Below are 27,847 nucleotides of genomic sequence, written 5' to 3'. Positions count from 1 at the left end.
GCTCATACAGACCAATACCTCATACACGCACACATTTTTAAATCACTTTTAATCAAAACAAGGTTGTTTTTAGAATGTTATGATCCCATTCTATAATTATCTAAGAACATTACATAATCCAATTTAACATATGGTAACCAATGGTGATGCAACAGCACACTACTGAATTAGCTGATTATATAGCAAATAGCCCATGTCTGTAGACAGAGCATATAGTCTACAATAAATAGTGAAGTACGAAACAAATGTGTGTATTATAATATCCATAAAATAGGCTTAAATTGGGAACGGCAAATGACAATCTATAGTACATTTGAGGTATATTCTATACGTTTCTGTTCTGGTCGTGAACCCCTGGCTCCTATGTAGGTTAGAGATGAGTGAACTCTTCCATCACAGCAACTGAATTATAGCTTTTGGGTGCATGATGCAGGTCATATATGTTCACACCAGGGCGTTAATCTCTTAATGTCAGGGTATTCTAATTTAGGCCTAAAGATGACAGCACTCAATCTTTAAATTAAATGGGAGCAAAAATACTTTTAGATACATACTGTACAGAACATGTTTCTTATAGCTCGTTACAAGAGCGCCTCTAACAAAGAAATTAAGAGAGGCAGAAGGAAAATAATTAAATCAAAACTAGGAAAAGATCATGAGTCGGGAAGAAAAATCATGATATGTTGGCAATACATGCGAGACCATCCTACATTTGAATATTGACTGTCTCGTTAAAAAGTAGCAGCAACTGAATAATACAGCTATGCACAATTTAATACTTACCAGGAATAGCTTCTAAAACCACCCTCCCTTCCACCCAACAAAGTTCAAGGTCAAAACCATAATCCAAACAAAACACACCTCAGCCAAAATACAGTGCGCTCGTTTTGCATAGCCGGGGGAACGATTTTCATTGTTTGGTTTTCAACGCTATCCCTATAACCGGCCTCACCGGCAGTTTTGAGGGTGGGATTCTGTGTTTTCCACCAGGCTCCTAAGTCGCCAATCAAGTGCCAAATTCACCCACCCGGACATCCCTTAATGCAAAACATGTGCACCCAGTGTTAATGCGTTATTGACAGTCAGCAACTAAAACATCATCCAATGCACTTCTGTCAGGGGTGTTCCATGAGAGGACCAAACAAATCCTAAGTGTTGTTATAATGTATATATATATAAAATAAAACAGGTTGTAGGGAAATAACAACTGAATACCAAGCAATGTCCACTAATGAACCCCCCAAAAGATGTTAACCCAAAATGTAAGGTAAAGTTTGCTTTCTGTCTTACAATATAACATTTCCTGTGTGTAGACAGCATAAATCCAATGTTGATATCAAACACTCAAAATGTAAATCTAAGCCAAATTCATACACGGTGTAAAAAAATTAAAATGTCAGGCATCATTTAAGGCCTCGTTATGTAGACATTCACCTACATCAATCACGTGCTGACAATATTTGTAGAGTCCACAGTTTTACACTCACTAATGTGAGTACAGTTCCTAAATTGCCAGCATTCAGCATTTTTAAAGAGCACCATGTTTAATCCGTTATGATTACACAGTGAAACCCAGTGGTGTTTGTCATTGATGGCACTATTGTGTGTGTGGTGTCTTGGTCGTTAGTTACGTTTGTATTGTAGGTGGTGCAGTGGAGATGAACCTGAGGATATGGCTGGTTTAGCTCCACAGATTATCAGCTCTCTGTGTGGGTGTTTGTTTTTACAGTGGCGGCCTCAAGCAGCACCTTAGTCTTTAGCAGACCACATGGGAGCTGATGCAGTACAGAAAGCTTGAGTCAGCGAACACTGCCTTACTAATCCACAGAGAGATGTGGTTTCCTTCAGTTTCCCCATCTAAAACAGTCTACACATTACGGTGGTCATTCAGCATTCTAGAAAATAACCAATAGTCCATAAGGGGGAAAAACTTTGAAAAGAGCTTTAATGAAATCAACATTTTAAAAGAATCAGTCTGTTCTGTGTACCAGTTTTTTCCCCCACTCATCAAGCAAACTGTGTAATATAAAACTATATCATAAACAAATCTTCAGTTTTTTTTTTTTTTTCAGGAATACCATTTCCGTGGAAACTTTTTGAAAGGCGGAACTTTCTTCTGACCCTCTACTTCGGACTCTCCAATCAGCTTCTACCACTATTGCTCCTGGGCGGTAGGTGGGCATTGGGACAATATTCCAAACTCGCAGTGCTGTCGGCTCTCGCAGTTCATTTCCCAAATCCCATCCTTCTTTCTCCCCAACTGTACCTTACCATCTTGTCTCAGTTGTTAATGAGGGTTCACCCACGGGAGAGCTCTCACTAGATGTCCGGACATGTTGTCCTAGTTTCTCGGTCCCAGACAACTCCTCAATCATTCAGGGACAGGATTATGTCATCCTCAAGGTCTGAGCTGTCTGCTGGGTTGACAGAAAGAAAGCAAAAACAGATTTAGAGGTCCGGGGAATAACGGCACAGAATACTGTACAAGTCACGGTGCTAGAGTAAAAATGCCACAAAGTAGAAACCTGTCTCCTGCAACAGAATGTGTGAGGGTTCAGCTCTCTGTTTTTCCTTACTCACTCTTTAAAGATGAAATGTCCACACAGCAGTATAGTAACACTTTTTTGAAGCAATAATTTTGATAACAAGCTTCACAGAGAACGAGGACTATTTACAAAAAGGCAAGTAATAGCCGGCATACAAAACACTGATGTGCACCGTTAAAAAGAAGTATAATAAGTCTATGAACACCATCAATAAATCCATTATTTATTTTAGTCAGATCTAAATTAACATTATGGCAAGAAAATGTATTTCAGAAGAAAAGAATATGAGTTGGCCTACTATATGTTCGTTAGCAGACATTTAGCAGACAAGATATGCTTATAAATCCCGTGCAATTATATGACTTTATAGTTAGAAGAATATAATTGAACTTAACTGAATAAAATAGTAATGGGAAAATATCCTTAAGTTTGTGAATGCAGTGCCTTCAGAAAGTATTCAGACCCTTTGACTTTTTACACTTTGTTACGTTACAGCTTTATTCTAAAAGGTATTAAATAAAATCTACACACAATACCCCATAATGACAAAACGAAGACAAGTTCAGACATTTTTGCAGATATAAAAATAACAAACGTATTTACATAAATATTCAGACCCTTTGCTACGAGACTCAAAATTGAGCTCAGGTAAATCCTGTTTCCACTGAGCATGGAATGTTTCTACAACTTGAAGTCCACCTGTGGTAAATTCAATATAAAAAAGGTCCCACAGTGGACAGTGCATTTCAGAGCAAAAACCAAGCCATGAGGTCGAAGGAATTATCCGTAGAGCTCCGAGACAGGATTGTGTCAAGACACAGATCTGAGGAAGGGTACAAAAACATTTCTGCAGCATTGAAGGTACCCAAGAACACAGTGGCCTCCATCATTCTTAAATGGAAGAAGTTCGGAAACACCAATACTCTTCCTGGAGCTGGCGGCCCGGCCAAACTAAGAAACCGGGGGAGAAGGGCCTTGGTCTGGCAGTAAAAGGCACGACTGCCCGCTTGGAATTTGACAAAAGGCACCTAAAGGACTCAGACCATGAGAAACAAGATTGGTCTGATGAAAGCAAGATTGTACTCTTTGGCCTGATTGCAGGTATTATGTCTGGAAAAACAATGACACCATCCCTACCGTGAAGCATGGTGGTGGTAGAATCATGCTGTGTGGATGTTTTTCAGCGGCAGGGACTGGGAAACTAGTCAGGATCGAGACAAAGATAAATGGAGCAAAGTAAAAAGAGATCCTTGATGAAAACTTGCTCTAGAGTGCTCAGGACCTCAGACTGGGGCGAAGGTTCACCTTCCAACAGGACAAAAACCCTAAGCACACAGCCAAGACAATGCAGGAGTGGCTTCGGGACAAGTATCTGAATGTTCTAGAGTGGCCCAGCCAGAGCCTGGACTTTCGAACATCTCTGGAGAGACCTGAAAATAGCTGTGCAGCAACACTCCCCATCCAACCTGACAGACCTTGAGGATCTGCAGAGAAGCATAGGAGAAACTCCCCAAATACAGGTGTGCCAAGCTTGTTACGTCATTCCGAAGACGACTCAAGGCTGTAATCGCTGCCAAAGGTTCTTCAAAATAGTACTGAGTAAAGGGTTTGAATAGTTCAAGAATATTCCAAGATGGCGTAGCAGTCGGATGTGTGTTTTTGTCTTGTCCCTTCCTTTCCCTTGTAAACATCGTTTTTCCTTTTTTTCATATATATTTAACATTTTAATATCACTTCCTATCTACGGACTGAATATTTTTGTCCTGCAACCGCCTCACCCAATGTGGTACAGATCTGCTATTTTTATACTTAAGAACTCATCAACTCAAAAGCTACCAGCTAACTGGCTACTAGTTAGCTACGGCCTGCTAGCTGTCTAAAGTACATCAGACTGTAAGAGGCCCATCGGACAAATTCTTTGGCCACGATACCCAACATACGGAGCCCAGCTGATCCGTTGCCTGAACCGGAACACCCGACAGAAGATAGCCAGCTAACTAGCTACTAGATAGTAGTCAGCTAGCCATTGCTAGGGGTCATCAGCCACCTCTAGCACGGACAACTCTCACCAGTCTGCACAGTGCGACTCAAACCAGAGCAAATCTGACAAACTTTTCTCCATATCTCTGAATTCCTACTGCAAGCTCTGAACCTTTTTTTTCCTTCACCTGGATCATCACAGCTAACTAGCTGCTATTCGAGTGGCCACTCCTGGCTAACGTCACTGTCCCAAAGAAGAACCAATTAGCCTGGAGCTAGCCTTGCCTGGCCCATCTCCCGGCTAGCTAAAGAGGTCCATCAGCCACTACTATACCTTTTTTGATAACTGGCTTGGATCCCCGCCGACTCATCACGACTGGACCACCGACGTGATTCGCCCGGTGGGATTTTTCTCAACTGGCTCCGCCGTCGCTTCGTCCCCTGAAATCCCATCCACTAGCATGCTAGCCGCGGCCTGCTGGCTGTCCAGAGCACATCGGCCTGTTAGCTTAAGAGGCCCACCGAACAAATTCTTTGGCCACTATACCTATTCTGCCAATTGGCATGCTGATGTAATAGCACGAGGGGGCCACAACAGACATTCTTCCGTCGCGACGTCCCTCCAAGGCCCTTCTGTTAGCTTGCTAGCCCCGGCCCGCAAGCTGCCTGAAGCCACTCACTGGACTCCTATGATCACTCGGCTTCACATGCCTCTCGCTAACGTCAATATGCCTTGTCCATTGCTGTTTTGGTTGGTATTTATTGCCTTATTTCACTGTAGAGCCTCTAGCCCTGCTCAATATGACTTATTTAGTTTACACTTTAGTTCCACCTCCCACACATGCGGTGATATCACCTGGTTTAAATGATATTTGTAGGGACAATAGCGCTTTCATCGTCACTCTATGCACAGGTTTACCCCCACTGTATTCACATCCTACCATACCTTTGTCTGTACATTATGCCTTGAATCTATTCTACCGTGCCCAGAAAACTGCTCCATTTACTCTCTGTTCTGAATGTACTAGACAACCAGTAATTTTAGCCTTTAGCCGTACCCTTATCCTACTCCTCCTCTGGTGATGTGGAGGTTAATCCAGGCACTGCAGTACCTAGCTCCACTCCCATTCCCCAGGCGCTATGATTTGCTGACTTCTGTAACCATAAAATCCTTGGTTTCGTGCATGTTAACATTCGAAGCCTCTCCCCTAAGTTTGTTTTATTCAATGCCCTAGCACACTCTGCCAACCCGGATGTGCTAGCCGTGTCTAAATCCTGGCTCAGGAAGACCCCCAAAAACCTTAATTTCCATCCCTAACTATAACATTTTCTGACAAGATCGAACTCCCACTCATTAAAATTATCTCCCGAAATTGTTGCAACCCCCATTACTAGCCTGCTCAACCTCTTTCTTATCGTCTGAGATTCCCATAGATTGGAAAGCTGCCGCTGTCATCCCCCTATTCAAAGGGGGAGACACTAGACCCAAATTGCTACATACATCTATCCTACCCTGCCTTTCTAAGGTCTTCGAAAGCCAAGTCAACAAACAGATTACCAACCATTTCCAATCACATCGTACCTTCTCCGCTATGCAATCTGGTTTCAGAGCTGGTCATGGATGCACCTCAGCTACGCTCAAGGTCCTAAACGATATCATAACCGCCATCGATAAGAGACATTACTGTGCAGCCGTATTCGTCGACCTGGCTAAGGCTTTCAACTCTATCAATCCCCATATTCTTATTGGCAGACTCAACCGCCTTGGTTTCTCAAATGATTGCCTCGCCTGGTTCACCAACTACTTCTCTGATAGAGCTCAGTGTGTCAAATCAGAAGGCATGTTGTCCGGACCTCTTGCAGTCTCTATGGTAGTGCCACAGGGTTCAATTCTCGGGCCGACTCTTCTCTGTATATATCAATGATGTTGCTCTCGCTGCTGTGGATTCAGAGAATCCCATCTACGCAGACAACACCATTCTGTATACTTCTGGCCCTTCTTTGGACACTTAACTAACCTCCAGACGAACGTCAATGCCATACAACTCTCCTTCCGTGGCCTCCAATTGCTCTAAAATGCAAGTAAAACTAAATGCATGCTCTTCAACCGATCACTGCTCGCACCCTGCCCGCCCATCCACCATCACTACCCTAGACTGTTCTAACTTAGAATACATGGACAACTACAAATACCTAGGTGTCTGGCTAGACTGTAAACTCTCCTTCCAGACTCACATTAAGCATCTCCAATCCAAAATTAAATCTAGACTCTGCTTCCTATTTCGCAACAAAGCATCCTTCATGCTGCTAAACATACCCTCGTAATACTGACCATCCTACCGATGTCATCTGTAAAATAGCCTCCAACACTCTACTCAACAAATTGGGTGCAGTCTCACACTGCCATCTGTTTTGTCACCAAAGCCCCATATATTACCCACCACTGCGACCTGTACGCTCTCGTTGGTTGGCCCTCGCTTCATACTCGTCGCCAGACCCACTGGCTCCAGGTCATCTACAAGTCTCTGCTAGGTAAAGCCCCGCCTTATTTCAGCTCACTGGTCACCATAGCAGCACCCACCCGCAGCACGTGCTCCAGCAGGTATATCTCACTGGTCACCCCCAAAGCCAATTCTTCCTTTGGCAGCCTTTCCTTCCAGTTCTCTGCTGCCAATGACTGGAATGAACTGCAAAAATCACTGAAGCTGGAGACTCATATCTCCCTCACTAGCTTTAAGCACCAGCTGTCAGAGCAGCTCACAGATCACTGCACATAGCCCATCTGTAAACAGCCCATCCAACTACCTCATCCCCATACTATATTTATTTATCTTGCTCCTTTGCACCCTAGTAACACTACTTGCACATTAATCTTCTACACATCTACCATTCCAGTGTCTAGTTGCTATATTCTAATTACTTTGCCACCAAGGCCTATTCATTGCCTTACCTCATTTGCACTCACTGTATATAGATTTTTATTTTTTCTACTGTATTATTGACTGTATGCATGCATGTTTGTTTATTTATTCCATGTGTAACTGATGTTGTATGTGTCGAACTGCGGTGCTTTATCTTGGCATGGTCGCAGTTGTAAATGAGAACTTGTTCTCAACTAGCCTACCTGGTGAAATAAAAAGGTGAAAAAAATGTATTTGATTTTTAATACATATGCAAAAATGTCTAAAAAACAAACAGTTTTTGTTTTGTCATTATGGGTATTGTATATACAGTGGGGCAAAAAAGTATTTAGTCAGCCACCAATTGTGCAAGTTCTCCCACTTAAAAAGATGAGGACTGTAATTTTCATCATAGGTACACTTCAACTATGAGACAAAATGAGGAAAACAAAATCCAGAAAATCCTAGGCCTATTCATTCTCTCCCACTCATGGATCTGCATTTTTGAGTGTAGGATAAGGTAACCAGTCCATCCAGTATGCATAATAATACAGTCCACACTCAAAGGCTAAAATCAGTTTTGTTTTATGTTTTTCTGCCATGCGTAATGTGCAGTAGGACATGTATTGTGTAATAGCAAAATAATAATTTTAATTCAGTTATATTGGCTTGGGCTCATAAGCCTATGCATAAGCTCTAATATGTGTACGGGTTATTTGAATTAATCGTCACCTTAGAAAGCACTGTCCATTTCATTATATTAGGCTTTGAAACAACATACACAACCATGTTTTACACAGTTTCAAGCTGGTGTTGAACCTCGCTCTTCAATTTGATCATCACAGTGAGTTGAGTTTTAAAAGTGTGATAGACCTACTGTTTTGATGATAAGTGTTTAATGTTATTTTTGATTGCATTTGCATTGTTGTCAGAGTGGTTAGAGGGACCATAGAGCCCTGTGTACCAGGTCGTTAGGACCTGATGGAGGAACAATAGAGACCAGGCCATTAGGACCTAATGGTAGTTCACAAGTTGGGTACTACCAAAGCATGTCCAGGGTTCATAAAGAAGAAGAATGGAATTTTACTGTGGTCTTGACCCATGACTGCCGGTAAATCTGGTCACCGCAACAGCCCTAAATTAACCTATATATTTTTATATAGAGAATTAGCAATGACCAAAATAAAAGCTAGGCAGTCAGGGAGATTCTAAAATTGTTTTTGTGTATGCATGACTGACTGGTCTCATGTGTAAGAGTGGAATGCCCCTGTTTTATGTAATTATTTAAAAAACATTATGTATCCTCGCCCTTATGACAGAAGGTTAAAGTTCAATGTTACCACAAACTTCAACCCTGCCCGGTCCTTCATCCAATGCTGTACCTAGATGAGTGCGTGGCTGAGGGATACACTGACAACTCTTACTCACTGTTATCCAGGGCAAGGTCCCCATCTTCCTCATCCGAGTCATCGTCATCATCCCCCTCAAGCAGACGAGCTACCTCTTCATCGTCAGAGGGAGAGAATTCATTGTTCCCATCTTCCTCGTCCTCTCCTCCATTTTCATTTTCCAGCTCGGCAACCAGTGGGTCTGTGTCGATGTCGTCATCAGAGTCATCTTCATCATCATCGTCATCCTCTTGATCGTCATCCTCCTGATAGGGGACAAGTGTTCAAGAAGAACCAGATCTTATATTTCGATATTTAGGCTGGATTTACTTGCAATAAAAAAAAGAATCTGCCACAACCAACCAATAATCAATGCCAATGTTAGCAATTGGTTATTTGATGGATTATCAACCAACATAACACAAGAGGGGGCGCTTTGTGAAGGGGTACGTTGGGTCCTTTACCTGATCTTCCTCATCCTCCTCCTCCTCAGCCAGTCTCTGGCGTCCCACCTCGTACAGTCTGCACACCGTGTCTGTGTTGACCGAGTCTTGGTTCTGGAGGGGAAACACACAGAAAGTCTGGCAAAAGTTGTATGTCTCAATAATACTAAGCCCCACCACCACTAAACTCAATATCTGACTGAACAAAGTGGGGTATGTGATTCAGCTTTATCGAGTAATCTAACAGATGACAGAAGATGGACCTCGATCACAGCCAGGTAGCAGTCCTTAGTATCCGTGCAGAGGTCAAATATATTCCTCTTCCCGTCGATGGTGGCTGGGGGGGAAATAAACCTCTCATATGACTTCACAATATTGAAAGGAGTTGATACAGGAAGAATATACTATTTTGTAAAGAGTCAATTTGAAAAAAAGCTAATCCGACTCCATTTCCAACACATGAAGCTGTAGTTTTACAAAACTAGTGTTTCCCAGATGGTGGGTCAGGACAGGGGCCACTATTGAGTCATGCCTGGGTTGCAATTTAAAATTGGTTAGTCTACTTCTGATAAATGCAAGGCCCTAGGGACTGTTGTGACAGTGTGTCTTAGAGCAGTCTTACCAATGGGTTTGTAGTCAGTGGCGTTGAACGTCCTGAAGGAGGAGCCAAAGGGAGTCTTCATCTGCATTTCCAATAGATCGTCCTCATTATCTGCCTGTAGCATCGCTGGAAAAACAACATTAGGGTTACGTTTCCTGTACACGCCACAACTAGAGCAAATCTGGCCAGACCGATGGACATGGACCCATGGTTCTGGCTACTAAACAGAGTGGTGTAGGTGCGTGTGTGGGCAGAGCCTTCATGGCAACCCCATGGCCCTAGGTAACAGAGTTGGGGTCAATTCCATTTCTATTCAGTCAAAGCAAAAAAAGTGAATAGGAATTCCAATGAAAGAATTGAAAAATGCTGGTTGAAAATAGGCATTGCTCAATTCTGGTACCATAGGGCCACATTGCGGAAAATGCAGAGGGTCTCTCAGAATCTGGACAGAACGGAATTCAACAATGTTCCAGAATGTATTAAACATAGTAGGAAAGCAACTAAATGTAGTGAACCAATTAGAAAATACATTAATTTGCCCAAGTTCATCATAATAAAATGCATCCGTAATTTGTATTTTCCAGCATCTTTTGGAAACGGCACAGGAATGCCCGTCTGTGCGTGTTGTGTGCAGTGCGTTTGCATGTCTAGTCTACACTTTGAAGATGTGAAGGTTTTCCCCAAAAAAACACTCCATGAAATGTTAGACGTTAAAGCCTACCTAGCAGAATGATATCATGCTCATTTGCATCAATCGAGGCCATTCGTTTAGCAAACTCAAGAATCACATGGTCTCCATCTGATGCTCACTTCTGTAAGAATATTTTAAAGATAAATACACAATGCAGAGGACTAAAGGTCAAAAGGACTGAAGGTCAATAGAGTACTAACGATCAAAGGAAAGTGTTTTTTCTGTAATAGGGAATTAATGAGCAATGGGTCAGAGACATGGGAGGAATTTGTCTATACATTAAGCCTGAAATAGGATACTTATTTGGCCATTGTAACAGTTTAATTGCAAGGAATTCCAATTGGTCAACCACAGGCTAGGGTTGGGTAAAAAAAACTACATCCTCTCCATTTGCTCTGTGTTGAGGATTTGCTCTGTGCTGAGGAGAGTCACTGAGGAAAGGGGAGAATGAACATCTCCCTCTCAGCATAACATCTATGATTTGTCCTCTTTGAATAAACCCATTCTTCTCTATCTGATCTGCGTTGGAATCTGTGTTATTGAACATCAACTGTTAACACTTCGATAAAAACGGGTATATCCCCTCCCAATTACAATTATTATATATATTTTTTTATGTTCTATTAAAAAGTGAGATGTGAAAAGATTACCAAAAAAAAAACAAAGACAGATATACAACTAAATTTGGGGAAAATGTAATGAATTTTGGCAATGCGAGGATCCATGATCACAAAATAACACAAGTTGCATACGTACAAACTGCATGGATGTACATATGGGTGGATAAAGAGATTGTATGAGACAAGTGATACTGCTGCTCGAGTGCCACTGCTGTGGTTGGCTACATCTTGGCCTCCACATGGCTCAGGCTACGGAGACACTCGAGTGATTATGGATGTGGGTGGATCCATCATGGCCTCCCTGTGGCTCTGGCTGTGAGGTGGTGTGAACCAGCTGGTGCTCTCCTCTGCCAGCTCAGGGCACAGCCTCCTGGCCATATGGTTCAGTGGGGCAGTGTAGCATCAAACACACACCTCTACATGCGCCTCCAATACTTGAGAAATACACAACCCCCAAGCACTCACCTTTTTACAAACATCTATAAAGTGCTAGCTGTTCAGCAGGTGAAATTGGATTAATCTCGCTGACACAGGATACAGTACTGTATTTCCCATCATGCAGTGAGTTCAGTCCTCACCTCCGTAGATGACTGTGCCGTTGTTGTTGAAGACAATCCTGCACTGGTCCAGAGCTGGCACTGTTTGGAGCAGGTGGAAGGTCCGCAGGTCCCACTGCCGACACGCTCATTAAGAAATCACAATGTCACATCACTTTCACTATAATGTAATGACTATTTTTTCCAATTCATTTGGTGTTGGGGTATTTTACTGGATCTACACAACAGATGACACGTGACAAACAAATCTTGACACGAGGCCACTTTTGAGGTTTGATAACATCTGACCAACTGGTGTAGGCGAAGTACCGACAACTGAGCATTGGGAATACTCTTTAAAAATGTATTATTACTATTGTACAGTAAGTGAGTAAAGGATACAATCTCAGTGTTGACAATGAGCTCCAGGCCATTGGGGTGGAACACTCCGCTGATGTTCATGTTGAACTTGTCAAACTTGTGGATGGCCTGAGCTGAGCGCACATCCCACAGCACGCCGTCGTTCAGCACCAGGTCGTCGGTGGGGTTAAAGGTTGCACAGTTCCTCTTGTAGTTGTTGGACAGGTCCGGGTAGTGGAGGGTGAGGGTCTTCTGCCCTGTCTGGATGTCGTAGATCTGAGACCCAAAGACGATGACATGTTTTCAGCTTATAGAAAACATTAAGAACACATGCTCTTTCCATGACAGACTGACCAGGTGAAAGTTATGATCCCTTGATGTCACTTGTTAAATCCACTTCAACAAAGGATTTTTAAGCCTTGAGACATTAATTATGTGTATGCCATTCAGAGGGTGAATGGGCAAGACATGATTTAAGTGCCTTTGAACGGTGTATGGTAGTAGATGCAGTTCTTGACGCAAACCGATACGCCTGGCAACGCTGCTAGGTTTTTCCACGCTGAACCATTTCCCGTGTGTATCAAGAATGGTCCCCCAACCAAAGGACAGACAAATTGGCTACTTGACAACTGTGGGAAGCATTGCAGTCCACCAGGGGGTGTGCAACTCAACATTAGGAAGGTGTTCCTAATGTTCGGTATATTCAGTATATATACATGGTTGTTCAGTTTCACCTTTAGATGTTGAGAAAGAAAACTTACGTGAGCTATGTGTTCCTTTGTGCCAATGACTCGGTCTTGTGAAAGTTTACTGAACTCCACATAATGGTCATCTAAGAAGGAATGCCTGGAAAGAAAAAGGGAAACGCAAACATCTAAAAAATAAAGACAAATGGAAAATACATTTTTTTTTTAATCATAATAATTCCAGGGCAATCCTTACAACCTCTGACATCAATTCATATTGAAAAAGCCATTTTGGTTAAGCAATGAGGGACCGATGTTCTAGCTAAAATCACAAAAGCCCCAATGTTGCTTTTGTTAAACTGTGGCCCCACTACACTGTCTGTGTTCTATGAAGTGAAGATTCCAGCCCTAAGGCAGTTCACTTAGTGTGCATAATTAAAAGAACCTGTCAGCCCCTTTCTGCAGCTCCCTGCTCTGAGGACACAGAACCAGTAAAATGAACCATAGAAATGAAACGGTAGAGCAGTCATCCCCATGGAAAGCAATAACCAACAGTATTGACTGGGCCAAGGTTAGTCTTATGTGAGTCACACTTACTTCATGATGAACACTGACTTCATGCCCCACAGTGCAGACAGAGGATAACTCCATGATGCTGACGTCAACAACAGAGAGCCATCCTGATGACAAAAGACAAGAATATAGGTTTAATTAAATACTATGTTTTAGATACCCACAAGATAGGTCGATTTGTAAATGTGCCTCACTGACCCGTGATGGCTCTAGGTGTGTGATGGCAGAGCTGTGGCAGCTATAGCTGGCCTCCTCCTGGCCTGTGAACACATTGTAGAGTTTGAGCTGGCCCGTACACGTCCCCAGCATCAGGAACCGCTCACGGGCAGAGAAGGCACAACACATGAACCCACTCTCATCCTCGTCTGCTTCCCTGAACACAGAGATGGGTCGGAACCTGGGGGGGGGGGAATAAGAAGAAAAAAAACTCAGAGAAAAAAGACACGCCCCTTTATCAGGACCCTGTCTTTCAAAAATCTTCATTGTAGGGTTTAAACACTATCTCCCATGCTTGTTCAATGAACCGTAAACAATTAATGAACATGCACCTGTGGAACAGCTACAGGATGCAGCTTATCGACGGTAGGCAATTAATGTCACAGTTATGAAAACTTAGGACACTAAAAGAGACCTTTCCACTGAATGAAAAACATCAAAAGAAAGATGCCCATGGTCCCAGCTCATCTGCGTGAATGTGCCTCATGCATTCTGCAAGATTCCATGAAGACTGCAGATATGGCCAGGGCAATAAATTGCAATGTCCGTATGGTGAGACACCTAAGACGGCGCTACAGGGAGACAGGACAGACAGCTGATCGTCCTCGCAGTGGCAGACCACTTGTAACACCTGCACAGGATCAGTACATCCGAACATCACACCTGCGGAACAGGTACAGGATGGCAACAACAACAAATGCCCGAGTTACACCAGGAACACACAATCCCTCCATCAGTGCTCAGACTGTCCGCAATAGGCTGAGAGAGGCTGGATTGAGGGCTTGAAGGCCTGTTGCAAGGCAGGTCCTCACCAGACATCACAGGCAACAATGTTGCCTATGGGTACAAACCCACAGTCGATGGACCAAACAGGACTGGCAAAAAGTGCTTTTCACTGACGAGTCGCAGTTTTGTCTCACCAGAGGTGATGGTCGGATCCGTGTTTATCGTCGAAGGAATTAGTGTTACACCGAAGCCTGTACTCTGGAGCGGGATCGATTTGGAGGTGGAGGGTCCGTCATGGTCTGGGTTGGTGTGTCACAACATCATTGGACTGAGCTTGTTGTCATTTCAGGCAATCGCAACGCTCTGCGTTACAGGGAAAAAATCCTCCTCCTTCATGTCCGGGAACTTGCAGGTGCCTTGGTGGAATAGTGGGGTAACATCTCACAGCAAGAAATGGCAAATCTGGTGCAGTCCATAAGGAGGAGATGCACTGCAGTACTTAATGCAGCTGCTGGCCACACCAGATAGTGACTATTACTTTTGATTTTGACCCCCCTTTTGTTCAGGGACACGTTATTCCATTTCTGTTTGTCACATGTCTGTGGAACATGTTCAGTTTATGTCTCAGTTGTTGAATCTTGTTATGTTCATACAAATATTTACACAGGTTAAGTTTTCTGAAAATAAACAGTTGACAGTGAGATGTTTTTTGTTTGTTGCTGAGTTGATATATAAAAACCCAAGGTCCACCTCAACCTGGGCTCGAACCAGGGACCCTCTACACACATCGACAACAGCCACCCTCAAAGCAACGTTAGCCATCACGCCACAAAAGCCGCAGCCCTTGCAGAGCAAGGGGAACAACTACTTCAAGGTCTCAGATCAAGTGACATCACCGATTGAAACACAATTAGCGCACACCCCGCTAAATAGCTAGCCATTTCACATTGGTTACTCAAGGACTTTGTCCTAAGTCCCCAGTGTAGTAGGAAGAAATCATACCTGCTAAAGATGAGGTGTCGGTCGAAGCAGCCGCCATCCACCCCTCCGTATTTTGGGTAGACAACCCTGCGTGTGTGTCGGGAGGTGAAGTTGGTTGGGGCCTGGCGCCTCTGCTTGGGCTCAGGGCACTGGTGGGGGGTGAATAGGGAGAAGGGGGGGCAGGTGGTAACAGGGTTCTTGCAGCGCGCGTGCTGCTCCCTCAGGTACTCTGTGATGATGCTGTCCAGGGCGGGGGGAGAGGGCAGGTGTCTGTCCAGCTGTTTCTTCATGGCTGGACTCTGGCTGAAGGCACCGTAGTCTGACTTCTGCCTCAGCACCCGCGGCTTCTTACAGATGGCAGGCACGGGGCACGGCGACGGGCGCTCTCTCATGAACACGATCCGCCCAATCAGGGGAGAGCCGTTGCTTTGGTGAGGGGTCAACAGGGGAGGGGCGGCCGGAGGTACCATGAGGAGTTGCGACGTCGAGGGACGAGGCTGGGGGTGAACTGACAACAGCACGGACGGATGAGAGCTGTGGCTCACCAACCGTGCTGTGACCCCATTGGCCAGTCGAGGGGTCCGGGGGAGGGCAGGGGCAGGAGAAGCAGGGGGAACAACGACAGGAAGCAAAGCGGAGGAAGATGGGTGGGGGAGGATGGCCATGGGGAGGTCGGCCTCCTTGGTGAGTGTGGTGGCAGTGTCATGTAGACCCTTGACCACCAGGTGGTTCCGGATCAACAGCAGTAGCTCCTTCTCAGGAAAGGATATTCTGGACTGGGCCACCACGTTTGCCCTCTGCAGCCAAGCCAGGGAGACATCCGTCCCGATCATGAGGGGTTTACCAGACACCCGCTTGATTAGCTCTGCCGCAAACTTGCAGAACTTGACGTGTTCGCTACGTTTGTCCTGGAGCACGGGCTCCTTCATGAGCTGCTGGATGTGTCCACTGCTGAAAAGAGGCAGCTTGCTGATAATCTGTCTGACTGAGCTGGAGCGGGACAGACCCACCAGGGCCTTACAGGCCAGCGTCCGAATCTGATCCGCATCTGTGATGGGCATCTTCACCGTCAGCAGGGACAGCAGTACCTACAGGGAGATGGCAGAACTATGAGACCAGTAGAGCCCAAAAACATTCAAGCGTAAGATCTCTGATTATTTCTGAAATAAATATTTTCACCTTGATGCCGTTGTTGGACTGCACCACATTCCACATCTTGGTGAGCACGCTCTCGCTGTTCTTGATGGTCTGGGGTAGACGTCTGAGGGGCGTGCCAGAGATGAACTTGCCGATGCCGGACATGCGTTTATCTGGAGCGCACACACAGTTGATGACCACCTGCAGAGCAGACTTCTGAATCTCGGCATCGTTCACAAACACCTCTCCCTCTGCCACCACCAGGACTACACCCATACCTGAGGAACAACAGAACATTAAGATTAGAACGCAAAGCCAAGAGTACTGGTCTACTGGATATATGGGGTTGTGTAAATAGAAAGCAATGGCAGGTGGGCTATACACAGAGTGTACAAAAACAAATGAGGAACACCTACTCCTTTCATGACAGACTGATCAGGTAAACACTATGATCCCTTATTAATGTCACTTGTTAAATCCCTTTCAAAATCAGTGTAGATTGGCTACACTGATAGCACTTCCGGGATAGAGCGAGCGGTCGCATCAGCATCTTAGCAATTTCTTCTTAGCTAGCTACATAGCCGTCTTTGTATCAAAGATAATTGCGTAATTATCGTATTTCGTCGTCCTAACGTAGTCTTCACTGCTCTGCCCAGCAGCTAGCCAGCTAGCCAGCTAGCAAACGTCCACCGATTAGCAGCACTGTAGAAACTATTACACTCAACTGAACGACTTGATTAGTGTAGTGTTAGCTAGCTACATAGCTGTCTTTGTATTCTGTAGCTCAGTTGGTAGAGCATGGCGCTTGTAACGCCAGGGTAGTGGGTTCGATTCCCGGGACCACCCATACATAGAATGTATGCACACATGACTGTAAGTCGCTTTGGATAAAAGCGTCTGCTAAATGGCATATTATTATTATTTATTATTTTAAGATAATTGTGTAGTTTAGAGCGTGTAGTCTTAGAGTGATTATCTTAATTTACCGAGGTTAGCTAGCCAGCTATTTGTCGTCCTTAACGTAGGTGACTCTGCTAGCTAGCCAACAGCTAGCCAACGTCTTCCGAATAGAACTTCGCACTCAACAACCCGGTCGCATTCACAGGTAGTATCACATTTTAATTTCATTTCATTACAGTACAACGGTTTGATTTGTTTGATCGTAGCTAGCTACATAGCTAGCTACATAGCCGTCTTTGTATCAAAGATAATTGTGTAGTCTAGAGCGATTTTCTAGGTTAGCTAGCCAGCTATTGTCGTTCTCTTAACGCAACGTAACGTAAACAACACTGCTAGCTAGCCAGCTAGCCCCCGAATAGCAGCACTGTCGAAACTATTGCACTCAACGGAACGACTTGATTAGTGTAGTGTCAACAACGCACCCACTGCCAGCTAGCCTACAAAGTCAACAACGCAGCCACTGCCAGCTAGCCTACTTCAGCAGTACTGTATCATTTTAATCATTTTAGTCAATAAGATTCTTGCTACGTAAGCTTAACTTTCTGAACATTCGAGACGTGTAGTCCACTTGTCATTCCAATCTCCTTTGCATTAGCGTAGCCTCTTCTGTAGCCTGTCAACTATGTGTCTGTCTATCCCTGTTCTCTCCTCTCTGCACAGACCATACAAACGCCCCACACTGCGTGGCCGCGGCCACCCTAATCTGGTGGTCCCTGCGCGGACGACCCACGTGGAGTTCCAGGTCTCCGGTAGCCTCTGGAACTGCCGATCTGCGGCCAACAAGGCAGAGTTCATCTCAGCCTATGCCTCCCTCCAGTCCCTCGACTTCTTGGCACTGACGGAAACATGGATCACCACAGACAACACTGCTACTCCTACCTCTTCGTCCGCCCACGTGTTCTCGCACACCCCGAGAGCTTCTGGTCAGCGGGGTGGTGGCACCGGGATCCTCATCTCTCCCAAGTGGTCATTCTCTCTTTCTCCCTTACCCATCTGTCTATCGCCTCCTTTGAATTCCATGCTGTCACAGTTACCAGCCCTTTCAAGCTTAACATCCTTATCATTTATCGCCCTCCAGGTTCCCTCGGAGAGTTCATCAATGAGCTTGATGCCTTGATAAGCTCCTTTCCTGAGGACGGCTCACCTCTCACAGTTCTGGGCGACTTTAACCTCCCCACGTCTACCTTTGACTCATTCCTCTCTGCCTCCTTCTTTCCACTCCTCTCCTCTTTTGACCTCACCCTCTCACCCTCCCCCCCTACTCACAAGGCAGGCAATACGCTCGACCTCATCTTTACTAGATGCTGTTCTTCCACTAACCTCATTGCAACTCCCCTCCAAGTATCCGACCACTACCTTGTATCCTTTTCCCTCTCGCTCTCATCCAACACCTACCACACTGCCCCTACTCGGATGGTATCGCGCCGTCCCAACATTCGCTCTCTCTCCCCCGCTACTCTCTCCTCTTCCATCCTATCATCTCTTCCCTCTGCTCAAACCTTCTCCAAACCTCCGACCTAGTCTCCTGATTCTGCCTCCTCAACCCTCCTCTCCTCCCTTTCTGCATCCTTTGACTCTCTATGTCCCCTATCCTCCAGGCCGGCTCGGTCCTCCCCTCCCGCTCCGTGGCTCGACGACTCATTGCGAGCTCACAGAACAGGGCTCCGGGCAGCCGAGCGGAAATGGAGGAAAACTCGCCTCCCTGCGGACCTGGCATCCTTTCACTCCCTCCTCTCTACATTTTCCTCCTCTGTCTCTGCTGCTAAAGCCACTTTCTACCACTCTAAATTCCAAGCATCCGCCTCTAACCCTAGGAAGCTCTTTGCCACCTTCTCCTCCCTCCTGAATCCCCCCCCCCTCCCTCTCTGCAGATGACTTCGTCAAACATTTTGAAAAGAAGGTCGACGACATCCGATCCTTGTTTGCTGAGTCAAACGACACCGCTGGTTCTGCTCACACTGCCCTACCCTGTGCTCTGACCTCTTTCTCCCCTCTCTCTCTCCAGATGAAATCTCGCGTCTTGTGACGGCCGGCCGCCCAACAATCTGCCCGCTTGACCCTATCCCCTCCTCTCTTCTCCAGACCATTTCCGGAGACCTTCTCCCTTACCTCACCCCGCTCATCAACTCATCCCTGACCGCTGGCTACGTCCCTTCCGTCTTCAAGAGAGCGAGAGTTGCACCCCTTCTGAAAAAACCTACACTCGATCCCTCCGATGTCAACAACTACAGACCAGTATCCCTTCTTTCTTTTCTCTCCAAAACTCTTGAACGTGCCGTCCTTGGCCAGCTCTCCCGCTATCTCTCTCTGAATGACCTTCTTGATCCAAATCAGTCAGGTTTCAAGACTAGTCATTCAACTGAGACTGCTCTTCTCTGTATCACGGAGGCGCTCCACACTGCTAAAGCTAACTCTCTCTCCTCTGCTCTCATCCTTCTAGATCTATCGGCTGCCTTCGATACTGTGAACCACCAGATCCTCCTCTCCACCCTCTCCGAGTTGGGCATCTCCGGCGCGGCCCACGCTTGGATTGCGTCCTACCTGACAGGTCGCTCCTACCAGGTGGCGTGGCGAGAATCTGTCTCCTCACCACGCGCTCTCACCACTGGTGTCCCCCAGGGCTCTGTTCTAGGCCCTCTCCTATTCTCGCTATACACCAAGTCACTTGGCTCTGTCATAACCTCACATGGTCTCTCCTATCATTGCTATGCAGACGACACACAATTAATCTTCTCCTTTCCCCCTTCTGATGACCAGGTGGCGAATCGCATCTCTGCATGTCTGGCAGACATATCAGTGTGGATGACGGATCACCACCTCAAGCTGAACCTCGGCAAGACGGAGCTGCTCTTCCTCCCGGGGAAGGACTGCCCGTTCCATGATCTCGCCATCACGGTTGACAACTCCATTGTGTCCTCCTCCCAGAGCGCTAAGAACCTTGGCGTGATCCTGGACAACACCCTGTCGTTCTCAACTAACATCAAGGCGGTGGCCCGTTCCTGTAGGTTCATGCTCTACAACATCCGCAGTGTACGACCCTGTCTCACACAGGAAGCGGCGCAGGTCCTAATCCAGGCACTTGTCATCTCCCGTCTGGATTACTGCAACTCGCTGTTGGCTGGGCTCCCTGCCTGTGCCATTAAACCCCTACAACTCATCCAGAACGCCGCAGCCCGTCTGGTGTTCAACCTTCCCAAGTTCTCTCACGTCACCCCGCTCCTCCGCTCTCTCCACTGGCTTCCAGTTGAAGCTCGCATCCGCTACAAGACCATGGTGCTTGCCTACGGAGCTGTGAGGGGAACGGCACCTCAGTACCTCCAGGCTCTGATCAGGCCCTACACCCAAACAAGGGCACTGCGTTCATCCACCTCTGGCCTGCTCGCCTCCCTACCACTGAGGAAGTACAGTTCCCGCTCAGCCCAGTCAAAACTGTTCGCTGCTCTGGCCCCCCAATGGTGGAACAAACACTTGTCTGACCACTTGCATGACACGACTGGCCTATCTAGGTGATGTTTATTCTCACCTGAATGACCTGAAGCTAGGATTACAGGGACTCTCCGCAACTATATTCAATGTGCGGGACAAAATTGAGGCTATAATTAAGAAGAAGTTGGAGCTCTTCTCTGTCTGCATTAACAATGACAACACACAGGTCTTCCCATCATTGTATGATTTTTGTGTGTAAATGAAGCTTACGGACACTGTCAAATGTGATATACCAAAGCACCTGAGTGAGCTGGGTGCTCGATTACACAGGTAATTTCCCGAAACGGACAACACAAACAACCGGATTCATTATCCCTTTCATGCCGCCTCCAGTCCACTTACCAATATCTGAACAAGAGAGCCTCATCGAAATTGCAACAAGCGTTTCTTTGAAAATTGAATTTAAATCAGATTCCACTGCCAGATTTCTGGATAGGGCTGCGCTCAGGAGCACACTCGCTTGGCAAATCTCACTGTTAAGACAATGATGCCCTTTGCAACTATGTGAGAGTGGATTCTCAGCCCTCACTAGCATGAAAATTAAATACAGGCACAGACTGTGTTGAAAATGATTTAAGACACTCTCTCCAATACAACCCAACATTGCAGAGTTATGTGCATCCTTTCAAGCACACCCTTGTCGTTAACCTGTGGTAAGTTATTCACCATTTTTGAAGAACAAAAGGTTTTATATGTAAGATGGCTAAATAAAGAGCAAAATTATGAATTATTATTATTCTGTGCCCTGGTGCTATAAGAGCTCTGTCACTTCGCACGTGTGTGGCAGGCTGACAATGATGGCAAAAAATAACATTTGAGAGTGCGCTAACCCTGGTGCTAGAGGGGGTACACAGCTGGAGGTTGAATGTTTGAAAGGGTACGGGACTATAAAAAGTTTAGGAACCACTGGTGTAGATGAAGGGGAGGAGACAGGTTCAAGAAGGATTTAAGCCTTTAGACAATTGAGACTTGGATTGTGTATGTGTGACCATCAGAGGGTGAATGGGCAAGACAAAATATTTAAGTGTCTGAACAGGTTATGGTAGTAGGTGCCAGGCAACTGTGTCAAGAACTGCAACGCTGCTGGGTTTTTCACACTCAGTTTCCCATGTGTATCAAGTGTACCACCCAATGGACATCCAGCCAACTTGACAACTATGGGAAGCATTGGGGTCAACATGGGCCAGCATCCCTGCGGAACGCTTGACACCTTGTAGAGTGCTTGCCCCGATGAATTGAGGCTGTTCTGAAGGCAATAGGGGGTGCAACTAAATACAAGAAAGGTGTTCCTAATGTTTTGTACAGTTTACATTGACTTGTGCAATATTCATATCGTAAGAGATCCATATTGCATGAAATATTTTGAAATGCTAATTAGCCGCATGTGACGTGTGTTTTTACAGTTTATTCGGTTGTTGTCCCTCTCCTCTTGTAGCTCCTTCCCACACACAGATGTCCCAATGACCTTTTGCCCATATCGTGCAACTTTAATGACAAGGTAGGGCAGTTTAACATACCCACGGTGGAGATGGCGTTGCCCCCCTCCCCATCCAGCACGGCCACAGACTCCGACATCAGCAGCTGGGTCTTAGGGACCACCGTCAGGATGCTCAGTATGTCCAGGGCATAACGCACTGTGTCACTCCTAGGGGACAAGCCAACACAGGGTGAAATAGTCACAGGGTACAACTTTGTGTTCACTTGAATTTGTGAGAAATGTTCTCCATAACGAAGAGGTATAATTTTAATATAGAGCAGATCGAGTTGATAAATAAGTCCATCCTGCTCATCAGAAGGAAGGATGCGTTTATTTTCTGTCCTCACCTGCCGTAGTAGGTCCTCCAGTCACAGGCAATGGAGATGAGCTGCAGGAGAAGCTGCACACAGGAGAGCTTATGGAAAACTTCTGCAGGCTCCCAGTACAGCCTGACTGGGCCGTACTCAATCAGGAACTCCATCATCTCCACCACCTGCTCGTGGGTGTAACTACATGCCTGGAGAACATAAAGAGAATGAGGCATCACTGAAGGAAAACAATCACTAAAGTTAATCTGTGATGATGGGTTCCAGGGGGATGGCGGTAAAATCCATTTCAATTGAGGAAGTTAATTGAAATTCAATTTCATTAATTGAAAGAGGACCCAAGATAATTTCAATCACCATATCCCAACACACATGGAACAGCATGTTCCTCCTACCTTGTAGTAAGGCTGTGGGTGAATGGGAGCACCTCCTTCAGTCCGCTGCAGGGACTGCTTGACCTGCTCCACCTTGATGGCCAGATGGGCCTCGGAGTACCTGCGCAGGGCCATGCAGGTGTGCTTGGCCGTCTGCCTGCTGGAGAAGATCTGGTCATCACTCAGCAGGGCACCCTGGTCCTCAGGGTTCAGGATCTCCAATGTGCTGATCTGGAGACCGTAGAATACAAAATAAACAGCAGTCTAATACACACTCCAACACAGAGGATGTTCAGAGAACTGCTCTGGAGACAGTGAAAAGCACTTGGTATTTCACTAGGATACAACTGGATGTAACAGAAGCATGACTAAACCACACAGGTCCTCCTACCAGGTTGACCATGCGCCGGAGGCCGTCCTGCCTGTCGAAGAATTCCAGCACTGCTCGGAAGGAGAAAGTGATGGAGAAGAACATGGTGGCGTGGCAGCAGCCCGAGGCGTGGGAACACTCCAACAGCCACAGACTGTAGCTCACCACGTCAGACAGGATAGAGTGGGGCAGCATACACACCTAGGGGTAACAAAGACACAGTTAATGGGGACACATGAACGCATGTTTGTATTGACTTACACATTTACATGGAAGTAAATAATGTTACACCCATGTACCACAGGTCACAACTTTTATCAACAGTTGACCTTTATGCAGTGTGTGTTTGTCCTACCCTCTCCATGGCATCCTGGTTGTAGGCCAGGTAGTAGAGGCACAGAGACACCCCTGTGGCAGCCATGGAAGGCTTGGGGATCTCCAACAGCTTCTGAACCCCTCCATGGACCACAAACTGGGCGGCAAACTTCTTATGCAGGAGCAGGGAGGCTAGATACTACAGGTAGCGAATAAGAATCTATGGATAAGGCTGGGATGCTCCTCTTTAAACAATTGAGATGCATTATAGGTCAGTTGTAGAAATGTTACCTTGAGAGCCTCAAAGGTGAGCTGTACATCGTTGGTCTGCTTCAGGTCCATGTAATGGATGAGCAGCTCACAGGCTCCCATCTGCATGAAGACAGCCAGAAGCTGAAAGGCAAATGAATACAGAGAAATAAAAATGTATACAGAGAACTACTCGTCTGTCTACCAGTCATTTATGGCATATTATCTTCAACGACTAAAGCACTAGCTCTTATAAAGGAGTTTGATAAGACTGACATCTGCTGGTAGGTTTATGTAGCAGACACTAACCTCCTGGTACTCTCCCAGAGGGGTTAGGTACTGTAGGATGAGCCTCTGCTCCATCTCTGGGGTCAGAGGGTAAAGGTGATAGTTGTTCCCAATCACCCAGGGGCTCATCTCAGACCAGCTGCTGTTGGACAGCTCGCTGAAGTTCCTCTCCGGGTCTGGCAGGGAGAAGTTCAGTTTCTGTTTCACCTTCCGTCCATTCTCCCTCTCTGTTCTCCTCTTGAGGTGAGTGCTGCCCTCCTCCCTGCCGTCGGGGAAGTCCCGGTGGGACAGAGGCGGCGGGGCAGACACAGGCTTCATCAGTCCTTTGACAGCGGAGTTAGCGCAGCTACTGGTCTTGTGGGTGTGGTTAAGGTAGTTGAGGTGGAAGGAGATCTCGCTGTAAGACTTGTGGCTGTGGATCTCCACTCGGTCCTCATCGGATCCCTTCTCATTCCTCTCAATGCCTTCATTCCCCGGGGGGAAAGGGTTGTCCTCGAAGCCCCCGTTAACAGTCTCCTCATCCAGAGGAAGGAGAGGTTCCCCCAGGCTCTTCCTGGGACTGGGCCGTTTAAACCCCTTCCGGTTTTCAGTGTCCTTGGCCTGCAACTCGCGTAGCCGCTGCAGCATCAGAGGCACCTAAAGAGAGAAGGATGCATCTAGCATCATTCACAGATACTGGTGATGGACACCCACTTGTGGTGACAAGGCTAAATTCAATTGAACCCACATTACCGTATTTACACAAGATCTTATGTTGATAAACCTTCTCAGGTAGTAGTAGGATTTTGCCACTGACCACGACAGAGTTCTCCTCCCTGTAGTTGGCAGCGATGTCCTGGTTCTCCATTGCTCCAGCCAACAGGCCTGTAGCATAGATTCTCAGGGGCTGCTCCGCCTCCTGGGCCCATTTAAAAAGCCTCTCCACTATGCCCTCCTGTCATGTACACACACAAACAGAGACATCATGATTAATGAATATTTGAATCAGTTGCATATTATAGCTGACTAAATACACAAACATGTTCAAGTGCATCTCCACAGATTTAGGTTACAGCCTACCTTCTCCTGAAAGACCACAGCAGTCTCCAACCCAGGCATGATATTCTGCAGCAGGCGACAAGCTGCAGTGTTGAGGGTGAGCTCTCTACTGGTCATCACATAGCTATTAACGAGCTAGAAAAAGATTAAAAGAAATCATTCAAATTTGAACAAATACCATTCTGTAAATGTGTGAAGGGAAAAAAAGTGTGGAGGGAAAAAAGACATCTAAAAAAGTTCAGGTCTTACAGCATTCATGAAGTCATCATTTTTGAACAGGATCTTTAGCAGCTGACCCAAGACGCATTCCGGATCCGCTCTCCCTAAGTGGCAAGGGGTTGGGAGAATTAGAAAAACCTACAGAAGGTCAACAACTATCACTGTTGCGATAGCTAATACTATAGTTATGACTACATACAACATAAATACATAATCTTACCAGGGTGCCTGTCATCAAAAGGATCCGGATCAGCTTTGTGATATTCCTCAGTCTCCCTCTCCACCAGCTCTGAAATCCTGAGGGGAAAAGAAAACCCATGATATACTCAAAAACAGACAACCACATATTCCTTAATGTTCAGAGACTTTAAAAAAAACTTCATCAAGTAATATGTGGCATAAATAAGGTGAACGCAAATAAAATAAAAAAACATTCAGTGATGTTACTAACCATTATCCTCCTGTATTACTCAGACACTCACTTAGTCAGGATGTTGACCAGGTCCGGTGTGCTGGCCTGCTGCTCCCTCTCCCACTGCTCCAGCAGAGAGGTCAGCTCTGCCTTGGAATCCACACTAGCAGATGCCGACGCCATGGTCTGGCCTGACACACGGAACAAATCATGTCATCAACTAAACTTTACTTGGGGTCTAGAGAGAACGTGCAAAAAAATAAAAACCTGCATTGGTGCATGCAAAAGGAGAGTCGCCTGTCATTGTAAATGTTGATATGAGCTAGATTGATTCCCTACTCCCTCCTCTTGCATGCACCAACACAGCATTTTTAGCATATAATCACTAACACTAGCTTACTGATTTGGCCTACTCCTCAAATAAAATATAATTAATGCATGATCCATCTATGCTCACAAACCATGACTTCCTCTCCAGTTGCAAACAGTGACACAAAATTGACCTTTATTTTGGTTCCAGTTCAGAACCGATCCAACTATACAGGTTCTTGGGACAGTGAACAGGTGATTTGGTCATGGCCTTGAGCATGACGCTAGAAACCATAGCCATGTTTATGCTCTACTAGAAAACATCCAATAACATTCGCCATTGTGCAGTAGCTACTAGCTAGCCTGCCCTGCATAATTAATGTTAGCTAGTTACTAGTTATCTTTATCGAGACAGAGTATAGTTTTGGTGACTGGTCTCGGGAATTGCTTGCAACAACATTGAGTCACCACCATCAATCGATTATTGTAAAAATGTTAATTCTGAAAACGCTTACGTGTACCTGTGTTGGTCCTGTACAACTCCGGTCCATCCGCGAGGTGCTAAAATGAATCATTCTAATAAAAAAATATAACACAAACGACTTTTCCTTCATGCTCGTATTACGTAAACTGCGATTAAATTGGGTTCGTACTATCAGGAATCCTTGGGACGTCCCTAACCGTACCATTTAAAATGTAAACTTCCGGGATCTTTGCGATGTCCATATCACAGTGATAGCACTGACCCAATTATATCTCAGTTTACGTACTACAAGCAACAACAAAAAACTCGGTTGTATTCGCTACGATTTTTACTAGAAGAATGCATTTCAGTACCCCGCGGAAGGATCGCAGTTGTACAGGACAAACATAGCTATAGGTAAGCGTTTTCAGAATTGACTTTTTTTTTGACAACTAGTAGAACGTTGGAACGTGCGCTGTGTAAGAGCTACAACCAGTTCAGTGTTGTTGTTCCGCACCAGAAACAGCTGTCTGCGTTGTGTGCACTCGAGCTAGCTACAAGACCGTCTAGGTCAAGACAGCTTGTGTGCCAAACAGTGTTGTTGGCTAGCTAGCGAATACGTACCCTTTTCTGCTCAATTTTCCTTCGCTCTTTCCGTCTTATTTTTTTTACAATGCCGACAAAACACTTGCTAACTACACCAATATTTGTTGATAAGAATACAAACACCACCTTGTTGTCACTTGTTTTAGCACAGCATTTATTATGGCGAACACGTTCTATACGTCAAAAGTTCAGCGTCGACTTTTGATGACGCAAAAAGGAGCAAGCTCAACATGGGCGGAGTTCACCAGGAGTGTAATTCCACTTAGTTCAAAGCAAATGGACACACACACACTCCGTGCACGTTGCATTTCTGCAGTGGCGTGTATTCATGGATTCACGTTGCAACTGTAACAGAATAACTTTACGTCCGTCCCCTCGCCCATACCCGGGCGCAACGACAACAGTCACCCTCGAAGCATCGTTACCCATCGCTCCACAAAAGCCCCGGCCCTTGCAGAGCAAGGGGAACTACTACTTCAAGGTCTCAGAGCAAGTGACGTAACCGATTGAAACGCTATTTAGCGCGCACCGCTAACTAAGCTAGCCGTCTCACCAGACCGTGAGACTGCCT

At 45.7% G+C, this 27,847-nt stretch overlaps 1 protein-coding gene across 5 annotated transcripts; it reads right to left on the bottom strand.

Moving 5' to 3' along the window:
- Positions 1–32: 32 nt before the first annotated feature.
- On the bottom strand, positions 33–27,475 carry LOC124031672 (DDB1- and CUL4-associated factor 1-like). Of its 5 annotated transcripts, none has more exons than XM_046343207.1 (25): positions 27,295–27,475; positions 25,938–26,089; positions 25,707–25,783; positions 25,517–25,590; positions 25,289–25,402; positions 25,026–25,163; positions 24,251–24,865; positions 23,984–24,085; positions 23,733–23,891; positions 23,399–23,578; positions 23,029–23,238; positions 22,655–22,824; positions 22,348–22,475; positions 16,427–16,662; positions 15,269–16,335; positions 13,523–13,721; positions 13,349–13,431; positions 12,827–12,911; positions 12,108–12,341; positions 11,748–11,841; positions 9,880–9,984; positions 9,521–9,594; positions 9,279–9,371; positions 8,855–9,080; positions 33–2,417 (listed from the first exon to the last, which is right to left on the bottom strand). In XM_046343207.1, the coding sequence occupies exons 4-25, from the start codon at positions 25,523–25,525 to the stop codon at positions 2,368–2,370; spliced, it is 4,371 nt and encodes a 1,456-aa protein (XP_046199163.1). In that variant the 5' UTR covers positions 25,526–25,590; positions 25,707–25,783; positions 25,938–26,089; positions 27,295–27,475; the 3' UTR covers positions 33–2,367. The 5 variants fall into 5 exon arrangements, with proteins under 5 accessions (XP_046199163.1, XP_046199158.1, XP_046199162.1 ...); XM_046343202.1 differs by having other exon boundaries at positions 25,969–26,089; XM_046343206.1 differs by having other exon boundaries at positions 33–2,414; positions 25,969–26,089.
- Positions 27,476–27,847: the final 372 nt, after the last annotated feature.

This window comes from Oncorhynchus gorbuscha, linkage group LG03 (genome assembly GCF_021184085.1).
Source record: "Oncorhynchus gorbuscha isolate QuinsamMale2020 ecotype Even-year linkage group LG03, OgorEven_v1.0, whole genome shotgun sequence".
Taxonomy (NCBI): Eukaryota; Metazoa; Chordata; class Actinopteri; order Salmoniformes; family Salmonidae; genus Oncorhynchus; species Oncorhynchus gorbuscha.
The sequence above is the reverse complement of the archived record's forward strand: the minus strand, read 5'-3'. Positions and strand labels throughout refer to the sequence as shown.

What these genes read in the sequence shown, in the direction of transcription:
- LOC124031672 (XM_046343202.1), bottom strand. Translation starts at nt 26,081, where the DNA reads ATGGCGTCGGCATCTGCTAGTGTGGATTCCAAGGCAGAGCTGACCTCT. An exon ending in CTCTGGGAGAGTACCAGGAG is followed by an intron (nt 24,086 to 24,250) that starts GTTAGTGTCTGC and finishes TTTGCCTTTCAG; the next exon opens with CTTCTGGCTGTCTTCATGCA. An exon ending in AGGAGGATGAGGAAGATCAG is followed by an intron (nt 9,081 to 9,278) that starts GTAAAGGACCCA and finishes GTCCCCTATCAG; the next exon opens with GAGGATGACGATCAAGAGGA.